We start from the raw sequence: 10,661 nt of genomic DNA, 5'->3' as shown, positions 1-10,661 counted from the left end.
TTTATTTATATTTATATTTATTTATTTATATTGTGCGGTCATACATGGAGCGGCAGGTTGCCGGCCACGAAGCTGGCGCCCTGCACGGCGATGACGCGGCCGCCTTGCATGATGTTGACGCCGCTCAGGTACCGCACCGGCGACACCCGCACCGACACGTGCCCGCCGCCTTTGGGGAAGTACCTGACGGCAATCGGGAGTCAATTGAAGGGCGCTGATAGAAGGGTGTTACTTCGATAGTGAGTGTAGTGGAAGTTTATAAATGAAAAACCGACTCAAAAAAACCTACACTAAAACGTAGAAAAATAATTACTAATTACCTACTTATTTATTAGGACGAATTATTAATATTTATGTAGGTATACCATGATAATAAGTAGGTAATTAGTAATTATTTTTCTACGTTTTAGTGTAGGTTTTTTGGAGTAGGTTTTATTTTTTTTTATAAAATTTTACTTATTTCTTGCTTTTTAGTTAACTAATTATCACCTTGATGTTAGCACTGAAGGTATGCAGTACACTGAGACCAAAAAAAATTGGTTCATAATCGGCGGAGATATTGCGTATAAAAAAGTTCATCCCCAATTTTCCACCCTTGGGGGTGAAATATTTTCTTCAAATTCGCATGAAACCACCCTTTTGATAATACCTATTCNCACATTTACAATATGGAACGCATTGAGAAATGTCTCATTTCGCATAGCGTTGCTGCTTTGCATAGGTAAGTATCGTTTGTGAATACGGGTGTTAGTGTCAGCTCTAGAGTGAGTACTATCATCATCGGTTGGTAACCAACATCCTGATGCGTGCGTTTCATATGATTCTGTGGCTCGACTTTCGCCTGGCGCGGCAACCAAATAAAAAGCCTAACAAAAGCCGGACAGGCCGGACAATGCAATATTTGGCCGGACAAGTCCCTAAAAAGCCAAACATGTCCTGCTAAAGCCGGACACCTGGCAACCCTATCTGCGCCTAGTGTTAGGAAACTCACTTGATACCGTTGCAGTTGTCGGGCGCCACGCTCCTGTCCTCTTTGTAGCACTTGATGTCTATCTTGGTGCACACAGGTCTGAGCTCTTCTTTCGCGCCATCTGCCATACCATGCGCTAACTGTAAATGAAGTTATTTAAATTTTCTAAATGCTTTTGATCCGGACATAGTTAGTTAAGAGTATTGTGTTCATTTCTTTAATTAAAAAAAAGTATTTTATTAACAGTTCTTAGAGTCGTAATTGAAAGAAATATACCTATATTACAATGGACATCACACAAATACATTCAATTAGATACATAGACATAACAGTGGCAAATAATAATGGAAGAAGAAAAATAAAATAAAAACAAGAGTAAACTGAGCAGTGCCACCCATTCACATACAAGATGCCCACTGCAACGGGACCCCACTCAGAATATGCCGTGGCCCACGGTGACGAAGGCCACGGCGCTGGTTTTCAGTGTGCCCCATGCCGAGTGAGGGTCACGGACCATTGGTAAAATTGCTTACAATTGATCAACTGAGATTTCAGGCAACGAGCGGGCAGCGGCGCGGGAGCGGGCAACGAGCGGGCAGCGGCGCGGGAGCGGGCAACGAGCGGGCAGCGCACTCCTTCTTTTGCCCACAATAAATCGAGAGTTAGGAATAAATTTGAATCGAAATAAAATTGTCGCCGTTGTTCAGACATTTCGTTTGCGAATAAAAACAAATATCTCGACAACACAACCCCGAATACAACACTTCGCCGCTAAAGCGCCGCGCGAGCTGCCCGCTTGTTTCGAGAACGGGTCTGCATTGCCTGCCCCGCTCCCGCGCCGCCGCCGCTCCCGCGCCTCTGCCCGCTAAATTCGAGGCTGAGGCCTTACACGTTCCGCCGCGGTAACGGCATATACGCCACTCGAGAACTATTCTGCCCCAACGGCCGTCGTCTCTACGAGCTATGTGCCCCGCCCACTGCCACTTGATTTTAGCAATTACTTTTAGTTTTAGATTTTAGAAAGGTGGAATACATATTATGGCAGTACGGGTCTCGCCGTTTTCACGAAAATCAATCTTAAAATCACTACGACAACAACCGTCGATTTTACATTAGTTTCCATAGAGAGCAGACTTGTTGTTGCAAAATAACATTTGTATGAAGATTGTTAGTGTCATAGTGGACTGGAGTACCGCGTCGGAACGTGTTAGTAACATTGTTAGATTTTGCTTAATGTGTATAGATTTTAATTTTTAGTATAAACATAATTTGTATGTAAGTGGTTTGTTTATGTATAATATTATTATGTATTTTGCTAATGATAGTTAAATAAAGTATCGTTAAGCCTTTATTTCGCCTGAGATACAGGAAAACATTTCCTAGTTCAGGCACATGTATAATTTTACCTTTTGTAGCATAAGATTAGCCTAAAGTTTAAACTGTCAAATAAGTTATTCAATAAAGAATCTATATATATATATAAAAATGAAACCCGTTTCGCGTTGTCACGGCATCACGTGTGAACGGCTGAACCGATTTCGATAATTCTTTTTTTTAAATGTTTGTGGAAGTCCAAGGATGGTTCTTACGGAAAAAAATATTAAGAAAATCTCTACGCTAAGGCGGTACGAAGTTCGCCGGGTCAGCTAGTTTATTTATATTTATATTTATTTATTTATATTGTGCGGTCATACATGGAGCGGCAGGTTGCCGGCCACGAAGCTGGCGCCCTGCACGGCGATGACGCGGCCGCCTTGCATGATGTTGACGCCGCTCAGGTACCGCACCGGCGACACCCGCACCGACACGTGCCCGCCGCCTTTGGGGAAGTACCTGACGGCAATCGGGAGTCAATTGAAGGGCGCTGATAGAAGGGTGTTACTTCGATAGTGAGTGTAGTGGAAGTTTATAAATGAAAAACCGACTCAAAAAAACCTACACTAAAACGTAGAAAAATAATTACTAATTACCTACTTATTTATTAGGACGAATTATTAATATTTATGTAGGTATACCATGATAATAAGTAGGTAATTAGTAATTATTTTTCTACGTTTTAGTGTAGGTTTTTTGGAGTAGGTTTTATTTTTTTTTATAAAATTTTACTTATTTCTTGCTTTTTAGTTAACTAATTATCACCTTGATGTTAGCACTGAAGGTATGCAGTACACTGAGACCAAAAAAAATTGGTTCATAATCGGCGGAGATATTGCGTATAAAAAAGTTCATCCCCAATTTTCCACCCTTGGGGGTTGTTTTTTTTATTATTAAATTTAAATGGGACCACCCTTGAGGTATCACCTATACGCCGAAAAAAGATTTGTTCAAATCGGTTCATAATTGGCGGAGTTATCGCGTAACAAACATAGAAAAAAAAAAACATACGGGTCGAATTGAGAACCTCTTCCTTTTTTGAAGTCGGTTGAAAAGAGTGGACTGTATGAAATTAATTATCTATTCGGTATAAATTTACAATGTTATCGAGACCGTTTTGTGCAAGGTCGTTGAAGAGAGTGCGTGCGGATCGTCTTCTTAGATGTTCGCTCGCGAACCGAACATTGCTCGTTCGTTCGCCGAACGCTCGCCGCTCCCTCCGGTCACGCCGCCCGCGGGCAATGTCCGTGAGTAGACAAAGGGTACCAGAAGGCAACGATCATTGGCGTATCTAGAGTTATTTTTCAGGGGGGGGGGGACCCGTAGCCTTATTCACGTAACAAAACTTCAACGACAACAAATCGCTGAGTTGCGACCCTATCGAGTAATCGATCTGTCGAAATGACCCTTGTGAGTACGGATTTAGAACTGTTTTTCAATGCGACGACGCAACAAAACTTCAACGACAACAAATCGCTGAATTGCGATCCTATAGAGTAATCATTCTATCGAAATGATTCTTGTGAATACGAATTTAGAACTATTTTTCAATGGGAGGACTTCTGAACGTCAGCGAGATCTTGACTGTCAAAATACGTGAATTAGGCCACTGGCCATGCCATGTCAAGAGGTGGGGAGCACGCGGGGGGGTGTGATCAATCAGTATCTCAGTGCTTGTTCACGTAGGCACGCGCGGGCGCGGGAAACGTCGCGAGCTCGTGTTCACATTGACGACCAGGCGTTCGCGCGAGTGTGACGTACTATCGATTCTAGCGACAAGTTCAAACTGGTTGAACTTACCTGACGTCGCGAGTGAAACGCGCGCGCCGCCGCTAGTTTGACATGAACACACACAAACATCTTCACGCGTTGAAATTACCGCGAGCGCTCCGCGCGCGCCAGTCGCTAGCTTGCCCGCTAGTTAGACCGCACCTGCGTTTCGTACGTGAACACTTGGAATCACTACATATGTTTGATATTTCGTCACCGCGCCCGCTCACCCTCTCGTCAGCTCCGAACTGGTTCAGCTGCGCGCGGAACACCCGCGCCATATAGTGGACTTGCTGAGCCATCTAGTCCAGCTGCGGAGCCATGTAGTCCACCTGCGGAACCATTTACTCCACCTGCGGTAAAGGTAGTATCACTCACCCTCTCTTATGTATGGTCATTTCGAAATCCGCGCCGAATCGATTCAGCAGCTTGCGGAACGTCTGCGCCATAAAGTCGACCTGTGGCGCCATGGCGGCGTTGGTGCCGCGACTGTAGTATCACACACCGACTCCTATCGGGCATAGTATCACTCACCCCCTCTTATGTATGGTCATCTCAAAATCCGCGCCGAATCGATTCAGCAGCTTGCGGAACGTCTGCGCCATAAAGTCGACCTGCGGCGCCATGGCGGCGTTGGTGCCAGTGTAGTATCACTCACCCGCGCCTATGTATACTTACATCGAAATCCGCACCGAAGCGATTCAGTTGCGCGCGGAACACCCGCGCCGTGCCGCCGTGTATTCGACTTGCGGAGCTATATAGTCCACCTGCGGCGCAATTATAGTATCACTCACCCCCTCTTATGTATGGTCATTTCGAAATCCGCGCCGAATCGATTCAGCAGCTTGCGGAACGTCTGCGCCATAAAGTCGACCTGCGGAGCCATGGCGGCGTTGGTGCCAGTCTTGGACGAATAAACCACTGGACGCGTAACGAGTGACGTTTTCGTCTTTACCCCGCTAGCACTTACCATGGCTAAATTAGCCATGGTAAATGTTGTCAGGTTGTCACTTTGTCAGTATGACGCCAGCTCTCGAAGAGTAAAAATATCACGAAAAATGGGTAAATGCGCCGTACTTTATTGCAAAAATTATTCCTGTCACACAAGAAATGTTTCTTATCACGCGTAAGTACATTTTAAATCTATTATAGTAGCTATTTTTTCGTAAAATAAATAAAATTTGATATGTAAACAAAATAAGATTACGTCATTTTAAAAAGTACTCATTGTACATGTAAATGCTTAAAACATGTAGCATATTTAATTTGGTTGGATTATAGGTTTCATTCATTCATTCACATCTCATTTTTCACATCTTCGACCAAAGATAATATCCAGCTTACAGCGGAAACGCGAAATTGCTCTGGAATCAATGAAGTTAGGATATACCGACGTCTTCAAAACTGAAATAAGTACTAGGAGGTCTTCTCGAATGACCTAAACATAAGAATATCAACAACATTAGATAAGAATTAAATATTCTCAGATAGTGCATCCGTACTGCAAGCGCTACAAAGCAATACATTGTCATAATGTTATCAAATTGTGTTTCATGAAATGTATAGAAATAGGCTATTGATGAAACTTTTGTCCGTGACGTGAGACAGATTATAACATTTGTTGAGACCAAAAGCTAGTTAGCAGTCGATCGTAACAGAATATTACTTGTTTATTGCTTTACGAATTTGATAATGATAACACAGCCAAAAAATATTTCACCTAGTTACCTACCTATATGAATAATTTGTAATATTATTTGTACCTATGATTTACCAATGGCATTATAATAAACACGATACAATAATTAATTATAGTCTTTCAATTAAAGAAATTTTCAATATTAAATCAATCCATAATTCATTTATCTCGTTAGGTTCATTCATTCATTCATTTACATAACTATCGATAAAAATTTACGATCTTTTCCCAGCACTAAATGTCATTATTTGACAATTGTCAAACCTCTCCCCCCGCAAAAAGTGGTTGATCGTGTTTCCTTAGAAATCTTGTAGGTTTCGTGTCCAGTGGTTTATTCGTCCAAGGTGCCAGTGTATCACTCACCCGCGCCTATCCGAAGCGATTCAGTTGCGCGCGGAACACCCGCGCTATGTAGTCGACTTGCGGAGCTATATAGTCCACCTGCGGTAAAGGTAGTATCACTCACCCTCTCTTATGTATGGTCATTTCGAAATCCGCGCCGAATCGATTCAGCAGCTTGCGGAACGTCTGCGCCATAAAGTCGACCTGCGGAGCCATGGCAGCGTTGGTGCCACCGCGTAGCTGCAGCTCGACCGGTGCGGCGCCGAACAGCGCGCACGGCAGCGCCGCCTGCAGCAGCAGGCTGACCGAACTGGAAACAATTTTAATGCATGGAACTGGAAAATAGCGCCAGCAAGTAAAATGACATTCTTAGTGTCGGCGCAAATGGACCACCGACTACAGCCATCGGTGGCCAGCGACGACGCCATTTGTATTTACAACGTGACAAGCAAATAAATAATTACAAAAAGTGATTATTATTTTATCAGTTATAACTTGACTGGAGTATGAATTAAATAATCTACTAGCATAAGATAGAAATTTTTCATTTTAAATATCATCTAATATTTAATAAAAACGCAAAGGCAACAAAAATGAAACGTTGAAATCGTTTTTATAGCGAAAAATGGCAATAACAAAGCAAGTAAATATTTAAAATACCCGGCAGTGTGTGTGTCAGCCTCATACTGCCCGCCCCTGAGCGGGCCCGGGGTGAACTCAATCTCGGTGGAGCCTATACTGGCGCCCCTCACCCTTGCCTGGCACATCTCGCCGACAAGTTCAATGCCTGAAATGATTAAAAAGAAAAGAATTTTAAATATATTAGTTTGTATTGTTTAGCTGAACTATTGTTCTTTTTCAATTTGCATTAAATTATCCTATCATTCCTATGTTTTAGGGATAATTTTATAATTGCATCTGTATGTCAATAGTTTACCAAAATTCTAAAAACTTTGACATGTCTTATGAATTTTTCAAATATTATAATTGTAACAAAGTTGTTTCAAGTACGCTTTAGTTAGACGACCGCCTAAAAATATAGTTTTAAATCACATTGCGCAATATCAGGAACAATATTACAGTAGTAATGTACTACCTTTTAGATGTTGCGAAGCTAACCCGGGCTTGCTTCGGCCCGCCCTGATTTTGCTCACTCGAACTGGCACACCTAAGATTGCACTCAGCGCAATAGAAATACGCAGTATTTGACCACCCTGCAAAGTTTGAACACATTAAAATCTTAGCAAAACTATGTACTGAAAATAGTATTAATTGTTTAGATTTTTTATGGTATGGTTTAAATACATACCCCCTCTAAAATGCTACCGTCGATATCTATGAAATCAGTCATATTTATTGTAAAACAATAGCAATTCAGTCCTCTAAAAGTTTAAATTATTGTAATACACCCGGCACTAGCACAACTTGTGGCACAACTTTTTGCAAATCAATAAATAAATATATCAAACTGGAAGCAAACATTTTATTTTAACGACATGAAAGAATATATTGACAACTTACAAGTATTCGGCCAATGGTACAAATTCCAGGCCAGGAAGGATTTAAAAAAAAAATATCAGCAAATTGACATTGACGTAAACATTTTTTTTTTCTGTGATATGTCCGGGCAACGGCATGCAATATGACAGTAACACCTGCAAGAGGGCGTTAGTGAAGACGCATTATTTAAAAAACTTAAAATAACTTTTGATTCAGTTACCTTAAATCAGCTAATTTATGTGCAAAAACATAATGGTTAGCTTTTTCAACTAAATTAAAGGTTGCGCAACGAAAGATGAGGCAAACACGTACTCCCATTTATGTAATATTTGAGTATAGAACTCAAAAAAACTGCAGAGGTCCGTAGAAACGTAAGGAAATACAATTTGTTGAAACTGACCATCTCTCTGAAAATTCTGAAATACAAAAAAAACAGCTAAATGGCCAGATCAAGCTATAATGGCGCCATCTGTGATTCACATGCTGATTAAATAAAGTGTGCGTTCCATTTCACATTAATTTCGGTTAAAATGCAAAGTTATTGTTTAGAGTTTTGTATATGAATGAAACGGAACTTCCACGCAAAATGTCAATACAATTTTTTGGAAGTTGTGGATTATTTTGTGCTATTTTACGCTAAAATCTTAAGAAGTGGTTTCAAAATTACTCAAAGCGGCAAGTGGAGATTACAAGTAATTTCATGGCATCTTGTTTTGTGACGAAATAATCTAGCAAAAGCTTACCAGGATGCAGAGGAAACCTGGCTTTCCCGTGGCGAATTGTAGCATCAAAATGGTAAATAACCTTTTCAACTACGTATCGGCAAACTTTCTACGTGTTAATATATGGTTACGTGCTTCGAGAACAGCCTTGATATTTTTTGTGGCGCATAGAGGTTGTGCTAAATTCAATTAGGTACCTACGCATTCACCTGCATTATATTATACTTTCTTAATATTCAAATGTAGGTAGTTGTAAGACTTCCAACAAATAATTGAAATCATAGGCAATATGTACGAGCAGAATCAGTAGAAAACAGGCGCAGATATTTCTTTAATTAATTAAGTTTGACCAAGCTAAATTTTTTCTATAACGGCTAAGCTTCTTGATCTAATATAAAAATAATTGCTTGGTGGTAACTGGGGATCTTTGGTATTGCGCTTACGTGCTTATTTCCTGTATGTACCAGACAGATTTTTCTCTATTATACCCTCAAGTTAAGTATATGCCAGCATCCATTGTGTTGTTGCAGATAGAGGCAGTAATGAACAAATGTTCTAATTGTCATATTATGTATTGTGGATATCCATGGCAAAGTTACGAATCTGTAAAATATGTATTTGACAGGAGAGCGAAAGCTTAAAACGATCATTTGTTGCAGTTGATTCAACTGAATATGATTTCACTAAAACAGCAGATTCTTAAGTTTGCCGTGAGGATATATTCCCTGCACCTGCAAATGTTGAATTTATTAATTTATAATAAGACCAGAGTTCAAAGAGAAGCTCATTTAGTTCAAATATTCAAATATATGATCTGGCATTCTACCATCTTGATTTCTATGATTTGAGGAGTTTCAATTTTTAAAGTGATCTTTTTCCCACATTACGTTCTAACACAGCGGTTCCCAAACTTATTTTGTCTACTGCCCACTTTGAGAATAAATTCTTTTTAGCGCCCCCATTAAATTTTCAAGAGTCAAATGCTCAGTCGGTGTCAAGAGACCTAAGTAGATGAAATTACAAATGGCCTACCAAGCCTCTACACAATGCCCCAATTTTTTTCCGGGGTCTCTTACCGCCCCCCTTTAAGCCTGCAGCGCCCACAAGGGGGCGTTATCGCCCACTTTGGGAAAGACTGTTCTAACATGTCCATTTGCGTGTTCAGCCGGACAACATGAACATGCCAGCGGCAGAGACACTCCATAACGATGAAGACCCAGAGCAGCAGCAGAAGCGGCAGCAACTCATCAATTTCGGCCACACACAGTGGGGCTTCAATAACTGGAGTTGGACGGTTACTAAACAGGATCTCGGTAAACAATCATCCACCTCTTATTGCATGCACGCGGATAATACATATTTGTCTTGGAAATGAAAAATGAAAAAATGAAAATGAAAAAACATTTATTCAGTATCTTATAAGTTAACATAATTGTTGCAAGTGGCTGGGGTCTCCTTTTAAGTATAATACCTGTGTTAGGAGGCCCCGCTCCTTCTTAAAGTTACAAAGATACATAATTATGTTAAACAAGCCACAAAAACTCACAAGTACGTATTACTAGAACTAGATCAACGCTAGATATCTTTATAGTTTTGGTTACATTCAATAGTTTTAGTTACATTCACTAGTTTTATAAACAAACAGCTACTTATTTCATAATAAGGTATTTTTCAAAAGTAAGGTAAGGCTATGTGACACTGTGTGTGTGTGTGTGTGTGTGTGTCAGCCGGATTATACAGGGTGGTTATACATATGGAACGATAAGTGATCTCACTTGATTATTTCTAAACTATACAAGATATCGAAAAACTAGTTACTGATTCTGAAAGTGCTTCACGAGCTCTTTCAAATGGTACCAATAATAGGTTACATACAGGTTGAAAATGAAAAATGAAAATGAAAAAACATTTATTCAGTATCTTATAAGTTAACATAATTGTTGCAAGTGGCTGGGGTCTCCTTTTAAGTATAATACCTGTGTTAGGAGGCCCCGCTCCTTCTTAAAGTTACAAAGATACATAATTATGTTAAACAAGCCACAAAAACTCACAAGTACGTATTACTAGAACTAGATCAACGCTAGATATCTTTATAGTTTTGGTTACATTCAATAGTTTTAGTTACATTCACTAGTTTTATAAACAAACAGCTACTTATTTCATAATAAGGTATTTTTCAAAAGTAAGGTAAGGCTATGTGACACTGTGTGTGTGTGTGTGTGTGTGTGTTTGTGTGTGTGTGTGTGTGTGTGTGTGTGTGTGTGTGTGTGTGTGGGTATATATG

General features: G+C 40.3%; 2 protein-coding genes across 5 annotated transcripts in view; one reads left to right on the top strand and one right to left on the bottom strand.

The window, feature by feature from the left end:
• Positions 1-44: 44 nt before the first annotated feature.
• On the bottom strand, positions 45-7,635 carry Rtca (RNA 3'-terminal phosphate cyclase; the record flags this gene model as incomplete). The annotated part of the gene is made up of 8 exons (XM_028313410.1): positions 7,465-7,635; positions 7,252-7,369; positions 6,816-6,942; positions 6,382-6,465; positions 4,909-5,010; positions 2,665-2,803; positions 992-1,110; positions 45-183 (listed from the first exon to the last, which is right to left on the bottom strand). Coding segments are annotated over exons 1-8 (870 nt in total), but the record flags the coding sequence as incomplete, so codon positions are not given.
• Positions 7,636-8,208: 573 nt separating this feature from the next.
• Positions 8,209-10,661, top strand: part of LOC114359124 (DNA repair protein RAD52 homolog) — a 10,002-nt gene continuing 7,549 nt past the window's right edge. Inside the window, exons 1-2 of one of the 4 annotated variants that reach the window (XM_028313383.1) lie at positions 8,209-8,450; positions 9,543-9,690. In XM_028313383.1, coding sequence (XP_028169184.1) covers positions 8,403-8,450; positions 9,543-9,690 — 196 coding nt within the window. In that variant the 5' untranslated portion in view covers positions 8,209-8,402. Of the gene's footprint in view, positions 8,451-8,675; positions 8,834-8,932; positions 9,077-9,542; positions 9,691-10,661 lie in introns of those variants that run through there. The other 3 variants (XM_028313380.1, XM_028313381.1, XM_028313382.1) reach the window with 3 other exon arrangements.

Source organism: Ostrinia furnacalis, unplaced genomic scaffold, assembly GCF_004193835.3.
Source record: "Ostrinia furnacalis isolate ACB-3 unplaced genomic scaffold, ASM419383v2 OfSCF4239, whole genome shotgun sequence".
Classification (NCBI taxonomy): Eukaryota; Metazoa; Arthropoda; class Insecta; order Lepidoptera; family Crambidae; genus Ostrinia; species Ostrinia furnacalis.
This window is presented reverse-complemented; position numbering and strand designations above follow the sequence as displayed.